Raw genomic sequence first — 21,850 nt, 5'->3', positions numbered from 1 at the left:
AAGGTCATCTCCAATTTGGAACAAGGTGTGGCTAGATTTGCCGAAACAGATTTTCCTTTATCAATATAAACTGCTCCTACAGCGAGTCTTAAGAAAGAACCGACTTTTCCCCGGTGCTTACTCACATGATTTACGATGTAATGGTCTTCTGATCCTGGTTTCCACTTTCGAGCCCTTCTCCAACTACAGCTCAGTTATAAAATAAGAGTGCAACACATTTTCCTTAGAGAAGCTTACGGGTTTTCCAGTGGCCAAGTTGGTTCTCCGAGTTGACTGTTCCAATAGTTTACTTGTAATTGAGAGAACTATCAAAGTAGGTTTACTTAAACAAAATATTACGACTTTTACTTTGAACCCACACTCATTTTAAAAACTACACTAACGATTTTCCATTCTGATAGTTGAGTGAAACTTCTAAAAACTCTCTAAATTCAATTCAATTCAATTCAATAATTTTACCTTAATATTCCATTGAATTGAGTAAGTTGGAAGCCATAAAAACTCATAAAAACTCTCTAAACTTCGTCTATTTTTATTCTCACTCTAGATTTCTTCTCTCTTCTTTATTAATTCCTAAAATATCGGGGCACCGAGCTCTGCTCGTTATTTTTATTTATTGATAAACAGAACACAATTCTCTAAAATGATCGTGCTTATATTTCACAGCTGGCTATGAATTTATTATGAATTTCGAGGAGGCGATATTTTGATTTTTCACATACTCACTTTTTTACTATCCACAGCTGTTTCAGCCAAGGATGAATTATCCTTTCAATGTCGTTCAGCGAGTTTTCTCAAGGATGAGACCTAATGCAATCGAATCTTTATATCATAAACCTACTATGTTCCAAATTTCGTGGAAATCGTTAGAGCTGTTTTCGAGATCCGTTAAACATAAATAACCAGATATAAAAATAGCCAGATATAAAAATAACCAGATATATAAATACATAAATTGCTCTCTAAATAAAAAAGAATAAATATTTACTCTTCTTATTCACTTGAAAATGGCTCTTGAAGAGTTGAAACTAGCTGTGCTGTGTTAGAATGAAGGGTAATTGATCATTTTTATTATATTTCTAGAAAAAATATAACTTATATGAAGAAGAGAGACTGAAGATCATTCTCATTTTGAAATCCTTGGAACCAATCTGTCTATTACCTAACTTAGTATGCAACTACAAAAAAAATGTGAAATTGTACATTATAATAATATTAAGGCAAATAGATGATCAAAATTCAGTTATTGTTTTTTCCAAATACACATCAAATAAACCAAGCCAAGGGCTTTTTCTAGTAGTGAAACATTTGCCGAATTTAAAGTGATGACAGTACGTCAAATTTATATAAAGAAACTTCTCTACTATGCATGGATGAGGAAGGATGAATTTACAGTGAATAATGACGTTTCTATGTATAACCTGAGAGTTACATCTCATAACATTTATAATATTAACTATTCAGATTTGACAATAGTGCGAAGACAATAAATTGGGGTATCTTAGCTCAAAAATAATAAATATCATGCCAAATGCATTGTCAGAATCTCTTTCTAAGTACTTTTGGCATCTAATTTCGTTTGGTAGAGAGTTAGTGGGGAGGATATTTTTAATATTCTTTCCAAAGAATGGACATTGATATGTCCAAAGCTCCGCCAATTTATGTAGATGCATAACAATATAATTATTATCTATAGTTATTATATTACAAATTGCTTTTTCATATCATATACAGTTCAATAATTATTTTCTTAGTCTATATCATGTAAATTCAGCTATAATTTTGCTGTATTGTAAGCTATTGTATATAAGTGTATAAGGCAGTATATATTGTAATCTACATAAATAAAGTACTCAATCAATCAATCAATCTAATAGGGGTAGACAGAGGATGGAACAGATAAATAAGTGGGTGATACAAAAATTTTTCCTCGACATCAGTCAAATATTATAATTACTAGTAATTTATTGTTAACTTCGATTTTTTGTAGCTTTGATTATTAGTAAATAAATTTTTATATTGTCTAAACAGCTGATACTCTCACTCAGCGGTCAGGGTTTTGCCCTTGCTGGGTGGTGCCATGTAATTTTAATTTATTTGTAAAATAGCATAATATTATAATCTAGAATATTTATTTTGTAAGTTTTTATTTTGTATTTTGTTTTTATGGGCAATAAAGATGTTTTTTAAAAAAAACATATCTTTAAAAAGTATTCTTATCATATCCCATTCAATTTATTGTGAGATTCACTCTAAACGGTCAGTACTAGTAGGATTGGAAAAGATATGCTATAATACAGATAGTTTGAGGTGGATTTCACCATGATTCAATAATTTCAAGCTTTGTATTGTTGATCCTCACCTGAAGATCTGGATTCGCACCGTGGCGACCGTAGTGAGTTCTCCAAGGAGTTCGCCCACCGTCATCATGGGACTCTCTGCTATCTTATCGAAGCTCAGCGGCTTCCAATTCTTTATCACTATGGAACCTGCATGATGAAAAAAATGTTAGAATCAGAATTGATCAGGAGTTGAAAGTGAGTTGTCAATAATTTTCCGAAGTAAAATAGAGATGATTGTCTTCACTGGCTGTTTCCGGTCTGGAAAGGTGCAAAACTATCTATCTGTATCAAATCAAATCAAATTTATTGCCAAATTCATATAAATCACTGCCCTACTGTATGGTAGATAATGGATGAATAAAAAAAAACCAAACTTTCATACATAACAACCAAACTATCACCATGGATTAAATAAATATTGACTATCCAATATACACTATAAAATGAAAAATTATGAATATATAATTATAATTATATTTTTGTATTTGAAAATATAAAATTTAATATTTAAAGAAATATTTAATATTTCTTTATTTATGCTATCACAGAAGCTTGAAACAGAGAAGAGAATATCAGGAAGATTCATCTTCCAGAACAGATTTTCACTTCCAATTTCTCTAGATTCTTTTAGAAACTGTATTTCCATACACAGTATTTCAATTCAGAGCTTCCAATTTGCATTGTTAAAAGATTGTTCTTCGTCTTCATTTTATTTGTTTGGTAGCATGATTATACAACAGAAGATCATAACTTAGTTATCTCCCATAGAAAATACACTCTTCATTTTGCAAATTTCTCCCAGAATTTTTGAATCTTTGTTTGACATTATGGAGCTCCTAATGAATAAAATGAATGAAAAAATTCTAATAATGTCTAATATTGAATATTTTCAAGCACATATTCCCATGATCTATCAGTAAATATTTCTTTCAAAAAGGTTACTACCCATCATTCTAGGTCTCCGTCATTTTGAGAAATTCTCACAGAATTTTTGAATCTTTGTTGACATTATGGAGCTCCTAATGAATAAAAAAAAATTGAATATTGTCTAATCTTTTGAATCTATTAAAGATACAATTCTCCGTTTGTGTCCTAAATAGAATCTCATCTTCTGATAATTTATTATTGTCAGTTGTGTATAATTTTCCAATTTCCCTCGGAAAACAAAGAAGATATGACCTCGTTTTGGGGAAATTCTCACATGCTCAACTAAGTATCGGTGATAATAATTTCTAAATTGCAAGATATTAAGAAATTAAGGCTCACCTTTGGCGGCCGAAGCATTTTCCTTGGAGTAGCCAAGCCGCTGGAGCGCCACCTGGATGAGATCTTGGAAAGCTGTGTTGACCGGGATGATGACATAGCTGTCTGTTTCTACGGAGCTTTTCCTCGGCGATTTGGACGATTTCCACTGCTGGAGAGATGATACGGTCTCCACGATGCAATGAACTGGGAGCGATTTTCCTGAGAACAAACAATCGTCATTCATGAATCACTTGTAACAAGTTTTCTCCCTTGGAACATTCGTGCATCATATTGAAAATTCACGAATATCGTGGAGTCTGAAGAGTCTTATTCAACAAGATGACAAATTATCGATGGATATTTGAAAAACTAAAATGGAATACATACTACATATTTGCCTTCTCATATATATTGTGTGAACACTAGATAATCATGTTTCTGTATTGAAAAAAGAAACAAGGGAAGTTTTTGGAAAGAGCCCAGGGGCCTGTTTCACAAAGGTACAAGTAGGTTACAAATTTTGTTGCCAACCATGGTTTTGGAGAACAGCTGATTACAAGCGATTCACAAAAGCAGAATTGTAAACTTGTAGTTACAATGAATTTCTACAAGTTTACAAGTGATTTGCAAGAACAAGTGTTTCACAAAGATTTTCATTGTAGACAACAATTTTTGTCGAAATTACTTGTTCGTAATTATGAAATTTCTACCGAAGTGGAAAGCTATGTAAAGGATTCACAAGTGATCAATAAAATGATTTTAAATATTTCTAATAATCAAAAATTCCCCATATTCCTCTATAATTCATTATTTTGGAAATATATGCATCAGGAAATTAAATTTCCAAAATAGTTATTAATGTGTTACCTCATAAGTTATGTGTACTATAGTATAAATACACAGTATATAGTTTATATACTATATATATATACATAGTACATATACTGTGCAGGTTACAAATTCAGCAATAAATGAAGTAGACTGTACGAAAAACATTATATTGCTTTCAAATATTTTCAAAGTAATTATTGAAAAGTACAAGTAACCTTTATAAAGGATGAAAAAAGCAAATTATCATGAAAATAGGTTATGTTTACTATTGAAGTACTTGTAGACTTGTAAAATTGTAAACTTGTAAACTTGTAGATCATAAATTTTTGTGAAACGTGAGTACTTGTGAACTTGTAACTACAAGTACTTGTTCGTAGCCATTGTTGGTAACAATACTTGTACCATTGTGAAATAGGCCCCAGGTAGAAGAAGAATTTCTTGGCTAAAAACATCCGATTCTGGTGTGGAAAAAGCTCCATATAAATAGATCGTATTGCTGTGGATAAAGTGAAAATCGCCATGTTGATCGCCCACCTTCGTAGCGGACAGGCAGAAGAATAAGGCTAGTTACACACACATCGATTTTTGGTCGTACGATATTTTGCCGTCACTATGAATTCTATCAGATTAAACGGAACTTGGCAAACATCATATGTTTGAAATCATCTGTTCAATCTAATAGAATTTATAAGGACGGCAAAATATCGTACGACCAAAAATCGATGTGTGTGTAACTAGCCTTAGAAGAAGAAGAATTATTGGAAAAAGAGACAAAAACTATATTGGATTTATTTCATCATAGATTATAGTAGTCAACTTTGAAGCTGCTCCATATTATGATTACAGTCCATTACGAAACAGATCTGTAACATTCATCTGAGAACAATTATGAATCCTTTATGAATTATTCTATTTTCCGAGACTATCACGTATGCTTGCATTGATGAATTGAAGATGATGGGTGAACGCTATTACGAATAGACACTAAAATTAGAATTTTATAAGTGTGAAACCTATCTCCGTTTGGTATGGGGTCCATGAAAAACATGATTATTCATTCACGACTCTGAAGAGAAGGTTCAACTGATAAGACCTCTCGATTTAATTTTATATCAAAGTCTTTTGAAATTGAACATTCTTGAGAAAAAACTTACGATACATTTCTCTCCTCATTGGATACAATCAAGAAATGATGGTTCACAAGATTTTTCCAGGGAAACGTAAAATAAAGAAAACCGACATAGTCCACACGAACCAATCTACTGAATCAAGAAATCAAGAAATGATGGTTCACAAGATTTTTCCAGGGAAACGTAATATGAAGAAAACCGACATAGTCTACGCGAACCAATTTACTTAGCGTTACGTTGGATACGATCAAGAAATGATGGTTCACAAGATTTTTCCAGGGAAACGAAATATGAAGAAAACCGACATAGTCTACGCGAACCAATCTACTTTGCGTTTCTGAATTCAATCGCAGAAAATAACTTGTTTTTTAATGCGAGGCTCTTAAGTAGGCCATAATACGAAAGAGACAGCTTCTTCCTTGAAATGAAAGAAATCATTGGCAAGCGATTAAGTGCTGGTAGCGGGCACGAGGTTCGGTAATATACGGAGAGAAGATTGTGATAACAGTAGTCGGTGTGCGTTTATTGTGTGTTTGAAAGAGGGAGAGAGAATGAAGTGAGAGTAGGAGGGTGGTGAGAATCAAGTGGTGAAAAGTGGAGAATCGAAAAGGGCAGACAGATCTGTGTAGGGTGGGGGTGAAGGAGTCAGTTAATTCTAGAGGTGGCGCTGTGGCAAGGCAGCAGCACACGATTATGAAGGAAGGCGGCCAGATAACGCGGCACCGGAAATGGAACACAAAATATTTACCCGCGACGCTCCGCCACAATTTAATGACAAGAAAATCAATGCTCGCCGCGCGTAAAAACCGAAGAATAAGTGCGCAATGTATTTAGCTAAATAAAGCGCGTTATCAGACGGTTTGATAAGTTGCCGCAGCGCTATACTACTAATACTGTGACTGATATTCGACCGACACCAAGACGACTCTCGACAACAAGTTTTCTTCATTTCCTTTTCGACGAGCAAGATGTCAGCGCGCGTATCTCTCGCTATTCTTTCGGCTTATTCAGGCCCTGACTGGCGGCGCGATAAGGGCGCATTGTCACAACTCCTCGCCGCAAAAATGAGAAACATTTTCTAAAGTTTTCACCGCTTTTAATAACAGATAATGTCAGACGGCGTATTGGGTGTTATCAGTGTGACAGCGCAACTTTTAAGTAGGGACTAGCGAGCGTATTGAAACCGTATTTAACTTTGTGTCATGTCGCTTCCTCGGGCATAGTCGCAACAAAACACCAAAAATTCACCAACACTGTCTGCATCCCTTACATCAACCAATCCTGACTGTTCAAAATGAACCCTACTATAGTAATCTTTGCACGGCCGCTGCATATTTCCTGAAAACGCTGCTTCTTGTTTTTCACTTGACTGCTCAGACAAGATACCCACCTTGCTTGGAAATGATCTTGACGGAAATTTGCTGTCGCTCATAAACTGAGGGCAAGTTGTGATTGCTAATAGATGTGCACCCGCGTAAAGGCAGAGATGTAAGAGGCTCTCATGAAGAGAATAAGCCTGATTTAGCGCTTCAACCGCTCTTGCTACCACACGCATGTGAACAATAAACTGAGAGTTCCTGTTTTTCCTTATAGGAAGGTATTAGAAAAAGGTATCACGTGTAACATGTACTTGAATACAAGATACGAATTGAAGAAATTAATTTGTTTCCTCTATTTAATTAGTTATAATGTATACATTAAGGTGTGTACAGATATACGCGCCGCGTATTCTGTAGAAATTAGAAATTCACTTCTAATCAGCTGACTATATCTATAAGCCGTCGGTCCCGGCTGCCTAAAAAGCAGTCGTTAGGTCATGTCAGAGGCCCTGAAATTGATCAGCTGCGACCTGAAAACTCTGACACCAGACCTGAGCCAGCCAGGTCACTCGATATTATTATTTATTAGCTGACCATATCTGTATTTTTACAGAAACGGTAAGATACAGATATAAAAAGCTTGGCATCAGCTGATTAAAAGTGAATTGCTCATGTTCGCGGCGCGTAAATCTGTACGCACCTTTATAGTGAGCGAGGTACCACGTTCAATGTCACTGTGAAATTTTTTCAAATCTTCAAGATGTACTCTATCAGAATGTTCAATAACGTGGATTTATTGTTTATTGAATTCAGAATAGAATAGAATAGAATAGAATAGAATAGAATAGAATAGAATAGAATAGAATAGAATAGAATAGAATAGATAGAATAGAATAGAATAGAATAGAATAGAATAGAATAGAATAGAATAGAATAGAAGAATAGAATAGAATAGAATAGAATAGAATAGAATAGAATAGAAGAATAGAATAGAATAGAATAGAATAGAATAGAATAGAATAGAATAGAAGAATAGAATAGAATAGAATAGAATAGAATAGAATAGAATAGAATAGAATAGAATAGAATAGAATAGAATAGAATAGAATAGAATAGAATAGAATAGAATAGAATAGAATAGAATAGAATAGAATAGAATAGAATAGAATAGAATAGAATAGAATAGAATAGAATAGAATAGAAAAGAATTACATTCTATTGTTTATTTTAATTGACTTGTTTATTTGTTGACTTGGCGGAGTTTGGACAATTTTATCATACCTATTTGAGGAAACACTTCAATTTTCAACATCTGCAACAACCATGTGAAATGTAGGACTAATTGAGAGTACGAAAATGAAAATTTTGTGAAAAAAATCGAATTATTTACAAAATATCAATAAATTTAATTAAATTCCTTAATCAATTACTAAATTATTGTTAGGTAATATTTTGGTAGTTTTAAAAATGGGGTGACTGAGTTCAAAATATTTTTTCCTCCACCTCCTGTCTAAAATGCTCTCACTTCACTCCCTGGAACATAATACTAGAGTATCACTTTTTCGCTCTCGGGAGGAAAAACCAGGAAAACTCCCTAGAGCGTAAAAGTGACTCCATTTAAATAACATGGGAAGCATCTATATTTTAAAAACGTACATTTGAAATAGGTCAGAATGTCTAAACTCAGATGAGGAAGCATATAGAGTAGTCCATTGAACCAACTAAATTCAATACCTCAACCAGACATTTGATCAATATATGAAATTTATGTTTGTATGCTAAAATTATTACAAACTTCATATCACTTTACTAAAAGAATGTATAATTTTTTTATTCAATGTTATCCAGAATACCAGTCAACGAATATTCCTCATTAACTAATCAAATTTGAAACGGGAACTCCATCATAGCTGTAGTTGTGGCTGTCATTGTTGTTACAACTTTAGCCGACAGATAGTGCTGTCGGAGGAGAACTGTGATTACAAGCCAGCTGTTTCTGTTCACTTTTTAGATCATGTTGTAACACATTGTTTGGTCACGTACGTTCTTAAAAATTATTTTATTTGCAGTTTTCACAAAAATGTAGGTGGAGGAAAAATGTTGTGTATATCACGAGTGAAAATGTTTTTTCTCCCTCATGAAAATTGTTGCCCTCGGCTTCGCCTCGAGCTTCAAACTTTTCCCTCAGGGAGAAAAACCAGTACCTCTCACTCTAGATATACAAATAACTATTAAGATAATGATTAAATTTCTCACTAATAAGATTTTTTCATCAATGATTCAATAACGGATTTTATTTTATTTATTTATTTATTTGAGTATTACAATAGTGCGATAATATCCCTCTAGCTGTAAGCTATTTGAGGGATATATAAAAATATTCCTTTACGTACAATAAAAACAATCAATAACAATAATCATATTTCTTTGAACAACGGTGAGTTTCATACAATATATTCCAATCGAAAAGAATTTCTGCATAGTATGATTTATCACTTTTATTTAAATGTACATGATTCATACAAAAAAAAAACTATGAAATAATTATGAGAACGAATTTTTATTGGGGCGTAATGAATCATCAAATCGTAAAACCTCCTCAATCAATAGAAATTCAATACACAGGCACATCTGAATTAAATTTTCTAATACTCCACCGATATTGATCTCGCCTACATGACTGGGTTTAAGACACCTTCCCTCCCGATAACCCAAATTCTATACCGAATCCGAACAGTGCAGATGAAACCTTTACCTGGGTCCATTGTGTCTCGAAACGCTCATATGAGAGCTCGGCTAAGACCAGCGACTGCTGTGAAATTCATCATTTAATAAACTGTGATTCCATACGTAGGACATTATTGAAAGGGTTGGGCGCGCTTTGTAAGTTGGCGGCGGAGTTGGCGGCGATCGGAGTGGACACTGGTCTCCAAGAGGCAATATGGGTTGAAAGCTAATGCCAGTTAATGCCGGCGGTCACCGGGCATGGTCTAATCCACAGTAATCCGCGCGCTAAGTCGCTCGGCCACCTTTAGTCAGCCGCTCCTCCGACTAATGAACTCCCCCTGTCAACGGGTACCCGACTAAGCTCCTTGGCCTCTCTAGAGCCGCTGTTTATTTTTAAGAGCGACTTGCTCGTCGTAGTCTCCAAAGACAGAGGAGTTTGCTGCGGCTAGAGCCCGAGCGGCTAAAAGGTTTCGAAGCGATTATTACGTATGCAAGAGTATTTCTACAGTATAATCTCGTTAGTCAAGGCTTTAGAAGAAGCCATTCGCTCTATCTTATTTAGCTCTTTGATTCCGTAAAGGTATTTCTTAGCGGGTCGGATTTGCTGCCGCTAAGACTCTTAAGTCACCGTCGGGGAATACCTCCACCCCCACCCCTGACCTTTCCAACCCCCTCAGCTTCTTATGTAATCGTACCGCCAGCGCGTTAATGAATATTTAAATCATTGCTTTCAGTCGACTGGCTATGTGAAATTATTCAACCCTCTAGAGTTGGTGGTGGTGGGTGAGGGACGGGGGTGTTGAATCAGGGCGTGAAAACACCACAAAAAGAATCAATTAGCCTTGATCGCTTTCAACTCTATTCCCATATCCACTGCTGCGAATCAACCCTCTGTTGCCAGTCTGTACACCCTCTTCTCCCTTACAAGAAAATTTTCGTCGTGATCAGTAGGCTATTAATATTCATGCCTCCGTATATCTTTAGAATAATGTAGACTTAAAACGAGGTTATAATGTTGTGGTGTATGGTAAATGAACAATTTTTTTTCTTTCATATGAAAATATCATGTAAAACTTGACTCCTCCGAGGCATATTCATGCCTCCGTATATCTTTAGAATAATGTAGACTTGAAACGAGGCTATGATGTTGTGGTTTATGGTAAATGATCAATTTTTTTTTTCATATGAAAATATCATGTAAAACTTGACTCCTCCCAGGCATATTCATGCTCCCTATATCTTTAGAATAATGTAGACTTGAAACGAGGTTATGGTTTGTGGTTTATAGTAGATGATCAATTATTTTTTATTTCATTTAAAAATATCATGTAAAACTTGACTCCTCCAGTCAAACCTTCTTTAGAAGGTTTTGGAGAATTTATATTTCGTCTGGTGTATAATTTTTAAATTTTCCACTGAAAAGGAATTTTCTTATCATTTTTCATTCGTGTTTTGTTTATTATTCTTCTCTTATTATTCTTCTAATTGGCAATGAATGGAATTGAAATTGAATTGAATTGAGAAATTTTTTGTTCCAAAGATTTCTTTTTATAAGTGTATTTTTCATTTCTGTTTGTTATATTTTCTGTAATTAGCTCCCTTTTTCTAGGGGTACCAGGACGAAGTAAAAGGAGAGGAAAGCATTATTATTATTATTATTGTTGTTGGAATTGGTATTTGTGTTATTAGTATGGTATTGATTATATCATTGATTATTGATTATTAAGACTATTTTTCGACTATTTGACTACTTTTCTGACTATCTGACTATATTTAAGAATAATTGATCATTATTGATGTGTTACAGTCTTGTAGAAGATCTTATTCTGTCTCTTATTTTCGCTGACATGCTCTGACTTCTAACTAACTTCATAACTGCTAAATCTGGACTTCTCTATTGCTCTAGACTCCTGAATCCATTCGAAAAGATTGCAATTTTTGATCAATCTCTCATAGACTCTCTCGTAGGTATTTTATATCAAAATCAGTATCGTTCTGTAGATATCTGTGACTAATCAATATAAATTGATTATTGGTTTTTTTATTTCAATTCATCTTTATTATTGTGAGAAGAACCATCTTCTAAGGAGGATAAACCTGATGAGGAGTAATTTTATGTTTTCTTCACACTACCAATTTGTACATATTTGACTAATCAATATAAATTGATTATTGGTTTTTTATTTCAATTCATCTTTATTATTGTGAGGAGCGCCATCTTCTACGATGGCAAAGCCTGATGAGAAATGCTTTATGTTTTTTTTCACTACCAATTTGTACACACTTGTGTGTTTTATTGAGGTAATAAAATATTGAGAAAGAAAGTTGTTATGAAAATATTGAAAAGTAGACTCGTAGTTCTTGTGAGGATAAAATGAGCCATGATTTTGAATTGCTTTCACAGGTTCTAAGTAATGAAAGAAGCCAAAATGACAAACTCGTATTTGGAGATTTTTCATACGATGAGTTTGAATATATTGGTTTTCCTACAATCCATATAAAATTTCACATTAGTCATGTCTATTTAGAATAAACTCTTTTGATCGTGTTGTTCCACAATCAGAGAAATTCAAAAAAATCAAAATCTTTATTTAGCCATAGCCTAATACAAAATCACTAGAAATATTTCCAATTGATAATACAATAATAATTGGAATATACAGTACATGCATACTGAAAGAAATGAATAATATATTTCGAATGAATAAATAAATTGTTAAAAATATTGAAATATAAAATATGTCATAAAAATAAAAATGATGTACTATTATTCAACTTGAACCATTGAATGCATCATTGTCTGATTGTGCCATAAACTCATTTGGAATTTTAAAACAATAAACGATATTATTCAGTTATCGCATATTACAAGAAATATTATTGGGAAAGTATAATAAGGTAATATTACAGTCCGTTGTTACAAACGTTTGACATGTCATGACATTGTTAACAAAATTCTCTCGCTAATAACGATTCCTGAACAACTGTGGCATTGAAAATCACAGCATTGCTCCAGTGTATTTCATAGCCGTGTACACAAACAATATGTAAGCTCGGCTTTGACGAACTATGGAAATAAGTCAGATTTTTGTTTACGGTTTATCATCAGGGAAGAGTTCACTTTTTCCATCTGAGGGCTTTGGATGCAAACATAAACAACCGAAGCGGTGCTTACCGTTTTAACAGTGTGTTTGAGGGGGTGAAAGTGTTGAGGGGGAGAGCTTTCGCTCCAGCAATTTGTAAATTTTGAGAGTGGTGGTCGTGGGGGGATAACCTTTTTGACACGTTTAAACAGCGTCACTAAGCCGATTAATTTTATTCACTCGCAAGTTGACAACAAAACGTCGATTTATATTCGAAAGTTCACAGTCTATTAATAAAAACAACGCGGAGATTTGTGTCTGCGCGAGCCGCAAGAATGCTCCTGCTAAAAAGCTCAGCGCTCTTTTGTTCCTCGATTTAATCTTTGTGCGGCGGTTGTTCTTCATCTTTGCCGCCTCCCGTCCTCCGGCCACCGCGTCGCGCGACCTCCACCCGACGCGACCTGTGCGCGATCTTTCGGCAGAATGTTGAACAAGGCGCAAAATCTTATCGCAAATCCGGCGTAAAATCGCATTAGGGAGCTTTGGTTCTTGTTCATGCCCCCTGATTCGCCGAACCTAATCGTCACTCATACATTATTAGGTAAGTAGTTTTGTTTTGAATTTATAAAACTTTCGAGTAGGCCGGGAGGGTGGCGGCGAAATCCTTGTTGAATAAAGCTCTTGTCTTGCGCGTCTAAGACGATTTCGGCCTTAGCGAAGATGCGCTAATTCCTTCTCTTCCTTGTATTTTCTAAATGAGATTTATCTTTTCACACTTCATTGTTCGTTGGCTGCTCGCGAACTCCGTCTGCGCGAGTAATAAAATATCTCACCCTTCGAACAAGTAGTTCGGAAAGCGCTCTTGAATAATCCATGACAATCTCTCAACCAACACTTTGTTCTGGCTTCGCACGTTCTTCTTCCCATGCTTTCATCCCCATATTCAAATTCAATAGAATTTCGGGAGTTTTGGATCACAACACACGTTTCTCATGAGAATATAATGTGACACCAACAATGATTCATCCGATGCCTAAATGTGATGCCTGATAACACCCCAATAATTTGTTTCAATACAAATTCCTGCCTCACGTTTGAATTATTTCTACTCAATCAGATATAAAGATAAGTGATCATCAAGAATCGTTTTCGACACTTTTTAAAAATTTAAAATATTTTGTTATTCAAATACCATCAACGAATGATTGGAGTGCATCGTTCCAATACAAAATCAAATTCATCTTCAGGAATAGTGATTTATCACATATATTATGTGACGAAACTCTTCTTAATGAAAAAAAAATCTTCCACGATATTATCTTTAATTATTTACTGAGAAATTCATCCAATCTTGTTTTCCGCCATTTCTAGGGATAATGGTGGTGTAGTCAATGAAAATTTTAATTTTTCATATTTAAAAATTTTAATGAATAGTTTGAGTTTGATCGAAAGGTTCCTCGGAGTGTCCAAAGTATAATTTACAATAATTTATTTAAGTCAAATGAAAATCTAAATAAGGTTGGTAAACCTCTCTTGATTCATACAATTCAATAATTGATTCTTCATACTTTGCCGACAAAGTTGCAAACCAGGTTTCAGCTCTATAATAATCTATGAAACTTGCATTCCAACTGATCTTGTGAGCTGAATAATAATATGTGAATACTATCTTGCAGCGATAGTGTAATCAGCAATATAGTAATATTGAATAATAATGAATTAATTTCATCATAAAAAACATAATTTCCAAAAAGTGATTGCAGAATTTTTATGATGGAAATGAAATTCATTATTCATTATTCAATTCCATCAGTAATATGGTGCTTCCCACTTCGTTTTTAGTTCTGGTTTATTTTATTTTTATCCATAATAATACCTCTCTCCAGATTGAGTTTTGTTTTATTTGTTACACTAGTTCTATTCTTTCTTAAATAATTTTTTTCTATTTTTATTGTATTTATAGTCATATTTTTCATAGCTATGAATAGTTAAATTTAAGATTATGTATATTGGATGCTACTAGACAACTCGCTCCTCTCTCACAGGCATGTGAAATGTATTTTCATTTTTTACATACAAATGTATTGTTAATCTTTTTTGGAGAATAAAGAATTTCAATTTCAATTTCAATATTCTGGAATAAGAAGAAATTGAATCTAATTAGATCAAATCTATTGTCAAGGAATAAGGAAAACTTCAACAAAAATTGCAAAAGCAAGTGAAAAAAAAAAACACCGTAGTCTTAATGATTTGTGATCAACCATGGCACTACCTACTTAGCAAGGTAAATTCCAAAATTGCAATATAAATGGTATTTTTCCCTGTCTGATAGGAAATCTGAAAGTGATCATCCTACATTCTTACATTTGTATTTCATCTACATTACAAAAAATCATGTTTTTAGACTCAGGGGACCTTGAAACGTAGGTCTATAGAAAACTTTAAATTAGGGTACCTTTATTTTTTTGAAAAGCAATACTTTCCTTACCTATGGTAATAAATGAATAATTGCTTTCCAAAAAATAAAGGTACCCTAATTTAAAGTTTTCTATACGTTTCAAGGTCCCCTGAGTCTAATATTAAATATTTATTTATTACCATAGGTAAGGAAAGTATTGCTGTCCAAAAAATAAAGGTACCCTAATTCAAAGTTTTCTATACGTTTCAAGGTCCCCTGAGTCTAAAGGCTAATAGGGCAAGGAAAGTAAAAAAAGAACCAGTCGACCGATTTATTGGAAAACTTTTGTAAAGTTTTGTAAAGTTCGCCATCACAGTTGGTGCCGACAGAAAGTAAGAATCATGTAACAAGTAGCAAATAGAGTAGGTAGCACTCGAAGCAAACGTTGAGGGTGTGTTAGCAAGTTGTGCAATAAGCACAATGCGTAGGGTATTACACACAGAATGGAGAGAGCTAATCCGGCGCCAGCAGTTGCAGTAAATTCCGGGAAGAATGGTGGAAGCCAGCCTCGAATTGGAGCCGAGACTCGAAACTCGGGAACAGAACAATGCGAGAGAGGACACGCCAGCATTAAGACGGAGCAACAAGTTGGTAAGAGAAAGGAGAAATATCCGAGGATGCAGATATAGCGTACAGCTTGTACCCAGGTTTAACACCGGGCTAAAGTGCTGCGAGCAAGTTTAAAAAGGGAGCCTCCTAAGTACCCGATCCGGCTCGTGATCCAGAAAATACATAGAGCGAAGAGGGATTAAGCAAGCGTAGCAGGGGGAATAATACCTTTTGTTAAAGGCCAAAAGATTTCCAGAGAATGGAACAAGGGGAATTAAAGTACACACCGAGAAACTGGGAGCATTAGGCGAGCCACTTCTCACGGCTCAGCTCGCTTAATGAATCCCACTACATTTAGTGAATTAACACTGGCTCACGGCTCATCATTACAATGAGCAGGCTTATCATTTTTCCGCGACTCCAGAGCAGACCTTCGGTCGAGATTCTCAAGTAGTCTTGCGCAGGTGCCCCCTCAATCCCAACCCCCACCACCCCACAACTACACCTCTGTTTGACCGCCAGATTACAACTACTACTACAGTACCTTGTAACTGCTTGCTTCTGCTCCTTCAGCGTCCTCTCTATAGTCTTACTCCTCTATGCTCCTCGACCGACGTTTTTAAATAAATAGCGCCGCTCGGAATCCCCATTCAGCACTTGACTTCCTTGATAACCGTAGCCGCCTCCCTATTGACTCCTTCACGACGATCTCTCTTTCACACACACTCTCTATCTATCTCTTATTATTCACTCAGTCTCTGTCACTCGCCTCCCACGCACACACTAGCTCTCTTTCTCTCTCACTCTCTATATTACTATATACTATATTGTATTCACTATTACTCATTCTTATTACTTATTTCATTTATTCATTCATCTCATAATTGTGAGATTCAAATCAACTAGTTTTTAACTTATTAAGTTGAGTTTCTTTCTTGAACATTACTTCGAGTTATAATTCCCAACAGCTCTAATTCATCACAACCCGGTCGTGTATTAATGGGAAGGATATTTTATATCCTTCTAAGAGAATCGACAATTAATTGTACCGCCGATTTATGAAGTTACATCACATTATTATATCATCGTTATTCTAATTGCATTTTATATTTATTCACATTGATTAATTATTTATACTTTGTGAAACTCGTTTAATAAATAGCATTATCGTCATTTAATGTGACTTGGTGTATAAGCCAGTAAATATTGTAACATACATGAATAAAGAAATCTAATCTTTCTCTTTCACACACTCACTCCCACTCCCTATTTACCCTTGTCTAGATTTGGTCATAAACAATTCAGTACCGTAGCTGAAATCGCATACATTTGTATCAGTAGGTTTGTGTCTACGTTAAAGTGCGTACAGACTTTCGCCTGCTCCGCAACCGAACGTCACTCCAGCAGAGCGGTTGATAATCGACCGGGGAGCAAGAGTGGTTCGACCGGGGAACGCGAGAAGATCTAACATCTTCCGTAACGTTCATGATGGGTGCGACTGCAGAGCGGGGGCGGAGCGACTGCGGTACGATGGAGGAACGAGGGCGGTACGAGGGCGGAGCGTGCTCGGTGTGGGTTGGAAGCGCGTATATGTGTACGCAGCTTTATGGAGTAAATTAATCACGGATAACCACCATCAGCCAAATAATCACTTTGATTGAATTCTATTGGATGAACGTTTTAAAATGTGTAGATAGAATCAGGAATTGGGATTCGTAAAAAATACAAGTGAAATCCACTTGAAAAATGAAAATGAGAAGATATACTGGAAGGCTGAAAACTCAAAATATTTCAATATGTAATGTTTTTTTTCATTTTTCATATCACTGCTCACCTATGAAAGGGGTATACGGATTTGTCAATTATATTCTAAGTCGTCAATCTTTGCATTTTAATGGAAAAAGAATTCCTCACTGGAATAAGGACAAACCTGCAACAAATATTTTCGTATCGATATTGATCCAATCGGAAATTCGACAACAGTTTGAAGAAGAGATCAGATGATAATATGAGGTTGATTAATTTGCAGTGCTAGAAGATACGATTTATAGAGAAGTTCAAACTCCTCAATAATTCTTAAAGCTACAAACATAATATATTTTTCCTACAGTTACGTTGAAAAGTGGCCATTGCTGCACTGATTACAGAACGCAAAGAATCACTTTTCCGCTCTAGTGCGGGAAAAATTTTTCTGCACTCCAGATTTGCAACATGGCAACGCAAAATACTTAGTAGGTTATATGGAGCAACAGTGCAGCAAAATCAAAATGAAGTTGGTAACAGTGACTGCTGTGGCTGCTATAGTGAGCAGAGGTGCAACGAAGCACAACGCGCTAATTATTATTAATTATATATTATAACCAAGGACAACGAGGACTTTAGGATTTTAGGATTAAGGTTTTTATCAATAATAAAATTACACAGAAAAACATTTGATGGATTTCAGGCAATTTTACCCATAATTACCCACTTTTCATATTCAATGGTAACTGTAGGAAAAACTTAATGTGAAATACGTGCGCAAAGTTCCTCTGCTGCACTCAAGAAACCATTCCGCCCTCGCCTACGGCTCGGGCGTAAACGTTTCTTTCGGTGCAGCAAACTGACACTTTGCGCACTAGTTGCACAAATAACTCTATAGAACTAGCAGATACGCCGTGCTCCGCAAGGGTCTACTAAAAACTTGACAAACTGAAAACTTGACGTGCACATATATTCAATATATATGCTTCTAACCATCCTCGGTTAGTTAAGAATCTATATGCATAATTTCAAGTTAAGCAGTCCAGTAGTTCAGACGTGATGATGCGTCAAACATAATTTTCCTATCCCGTACGTGTATTTAAGGCAGTTCTCCCCTTTATCATATAGTACTATAGTGAATGATTCAGAAGTCAATCGAAATCAATAAAACAGTCTAGGAAGCATTAATTTATAAATCAATCATTTTCATCTCAAAAATACTTTACATACTGTTCTAAGATTGAAATAGGCCTATAGGACAAAAATAGAGTATGTTACATATCAGCTATTTCATGAATTGATCGGAAGCATCGAGAAAAATCAGGTAATCAACAATCATAAATCGTAAATTTCCACCAATAACATAAGCTTGTAATTATTCTTCACAAACACGATTTTTTAAGGGTTGTTAAGAGGGGTGTGTTACTCATCTTTCGATAGCGTGATTCTCATAACCCTTTTATTATGCTCAATCATTTTAGCACTTAACACGCAATCTTCATGACAGATTATGAGAAGATTTTACCCCAAATCTTCAAGCGTTTACTAGTCGACCAGCTGATTCTTTTGGAGAGAAATTAAGTAGCAGGACATGAGTATTGAGAAAAAATACGCCAGGTGAAGAATTTCGCATACTTCTTAATTTCGAACTACAGGAATACCTGTCATCATGTCAAACGATTTGATATCTAGGAATAATGGGGATCATCCATGATCGATCAAACAATCATGCGAATAAAATGAATATTGTTTCATACGCCAAATATGTCCACTCGACAGCTGATTTATGGTGAATAAGTCTATAGTCTGATTTTTACTCTAATATTGGCGTATGAAGGAGGCTCCTTTTGCGTTTGAAAACTCTCTAAGATGTTTTGGATAAACATTAAAGATATCCACTCCAGTATTTTGTAGAGAATATTGTTGGAAGTAGATGAGAATCAAAGATGTTAGAATGCTTCAGAATGACAGCTTCAGAGATGAATTATTGAATAATATGGTTTAAGTATTGCATTAAAATCAAAACGCGTTTCTAATATTTGTGATATTAAATTGTATAAGAATAATAATGTGAGAATATTTATCGTGCTCGACCATCAATTATTACATTAACATCGATGTTATTTAGTAGTAGTTCTGTGAACAGTAGACCTCGCGCAGTTATAAACCACAGTCTCTTCTAATACTGTCCATCTCTGAGCAGAGTCCGTAGTATCGGCGAGATATCGGTGTATAAACGACTAATGGCTGTTTGGGTTGTTGTATCGACAATGCTAATAATTTTATTTGAACAGCTATATGCTACTATCATCAAAAGCTTACAGAGTTGAAAGCAGAGAAAAGTCAGAGAAAATACTATGCTGCTTCAAGTTATTAATTGCATGCCTCACTGAATGCAATAAATAGTCCACACAACAGCTGTGTTTTCAGTAAGTTAAATTGAGATATTGAATTGCATGCAATTTATAATCCACTCAGCAGCTGATTTATGATGAATTAGTCTATAGTCTGATTTTCACTCTAATATTGGCGTATGAAGGAGGTTCCTTTTCTTTTTATATTATCCTTGAAATGCAAAATTTCCAAAAACCTTGTATACACGTCGACGCGCAATTTGAAAAGGAACATACCTGTCGAGTTTCATGAAAATCTATTACCGCGTTTCGCCGTAAATGCGTAACATGTAAACATGAATATAAACATGAAAACGTAAAGAGAAATGAAAAACCGTCGACTTGAATCTTAGGCCTCACTTCGCTCAATCAATTACAATTTTTATCCTCGTCAGCCTATTATTCAACCTCAAACCATACACAACCTCAAGCCTATTATTTTATAATTTTATGCTTGAACTCAACATGTTTATCCTAGTGATTCTTAGAACAATACCAATTTAATGAGTTCAACCTCAACTAGGATAGGAAACCGATAAAATCAATAGACAACAAGTGTGCTCAATAGAACTGGAAAACCGAATTTCCTCACAACGACTTGATTATTCTGGAACTATGAGATCCAATAGAAAGGAACCAATATGGCTTCACGTCGTTACGTGATGGAAATGCCTTCATCTATTGGAGAAGAATATAATTATTGAGCTCATTGCGTTTTGATCTTCCCTTTTATCAATATTACAGACTAAACAATATTACAGACTAAACACAACGAGAAGACCTTTGAATAGGTAGACGACTCTTTCTTAACCGATTGGACGAATCTTCTTAATAATGCCATGAGGAAACATTTCAAATCTGCCTCCATCAAAGAAGACAATGTCCGGCTTATTGTTAATTAAATCACTTACAAAAGATGTCTTATGAAAATTCATGGGAGACTTCTTCAGCTTCAGTATTAGTGGCATGCAGCTTTGGTATTTCCAAGCGTTGTCAAAGATGCTGAGTAAGCTCAAACCAGGAATGGCTTCCAGCTTCGAGAAAGCAAAATGTTCAATGATGGGCAATTGATACTTCCCAAGTTGTATGTACAACGAGTATATTTCACCTTTACTAAGAATACTGGAGAGAACAGAATTCACATAATATTATATTTATTAATTAGATTTTCTATGATTGGCTCAATAATTATTGATATTTTTCATGGAGTTGTAGGTATAACGAGTAACTTCCATCATGGTATTTCTCATTGGATAGAATAGAATTGATTAGATTTGATGAGTTAATGAAGATTTGATACAAATGAGTAGTACAATCAAAATTTTAAACTGAAAAGTGACTCAATTCTTAAGATGAGACATGCTAAAGTTATAGGGCCTCAATTATCTTCAAATTACAAAGGAGAAATGTGAAAAGTATATTATGTGACTGTAAAATTGATAAATAGGTTGCACAAACACCAATCAATAATCTAGTAACAGTTTCTGGTGTTATTGATGAGATGTTAAGATGGGACCTGCTAAAGTTGGAGGGTCTCAATAATCTGCAGCTTCCAAAGGAGAAATGTGGAAAGTAGATTATGTGACAGTAATTGATAAACAGGCTCCACAAACACGAATCAATAATCTAGCAACAATTTCTGGTCTTTTGTTTAATACACCAACTGACTTACACTGAAAGTTAGCAAGCGTACCCGCCAATCTCAACCGAAATCCCTGAGCGAGACAACCGCACAGAAGGTGCATCGTACGTTGTCAGTGACCGGCTAAGTTTGATAAGATGCCAGGCCGAATAATGCACACAAGCAGATGTGCTCTCTCCTTCTCAAGAGCTCCTCTCCTCGACTTGGCTCAGGCAGATCATCAAGTCTCGAATCATGACTTAGCGTGTCAACCAGCTGACATGGTCAGCCCAAAGCTTGACAACGCAATCTCTCGTCCTATAACGAAGCAGTGTGCTCTAATCCACGACCATCTTCCTAGACAGCTTATCTCATTTCCCTAGTGGACACCGCAAGTGTGTGTCCCTCG

General features: G+C 35.1%; 1 protein-coding gene across 1 annotated transcript in view; it reads right to left on the bottom strand.

Moving 5' to 3' along the window:
- LOC111043549 overlaps window positions 1–21,850 on the bottom strand; it is a gene marked incomplete in the record, with an annotated part of 119,682 nt that overhangs the window by 16,883 nt on the left and 80,949 nt on the right. The window contains 2 exon segments of the mRNA XM_039419468.1: window positions 2,362–2,489; window positions 3,609–3,798. Of these exon segments, the coding sequence (XP_039275402.1) occupies window positions 2,362–2,489; window positions 3,609–3,798 (318 nt within the window).

This window comes from Nilaparvata lugens, chromosome 1 (genome assembly GCF_014356525.2).
Source record: "Nilaparvata lugens isolate BPH chromosome 1, ASM1435652v1, whole genome shotgun sequence".
Classification (NCBI taxonomy): Eukaryota; Metazoa; Arthropoda; class Insecta; order Hemiptera; family Delphacidae; genus Nilaparvata; species Nilaparvata lugens.
Note: the sequence above shows the minus strand (reverse complement) of the source record. Positions and strands in the feature narration are given on the sequence as shown.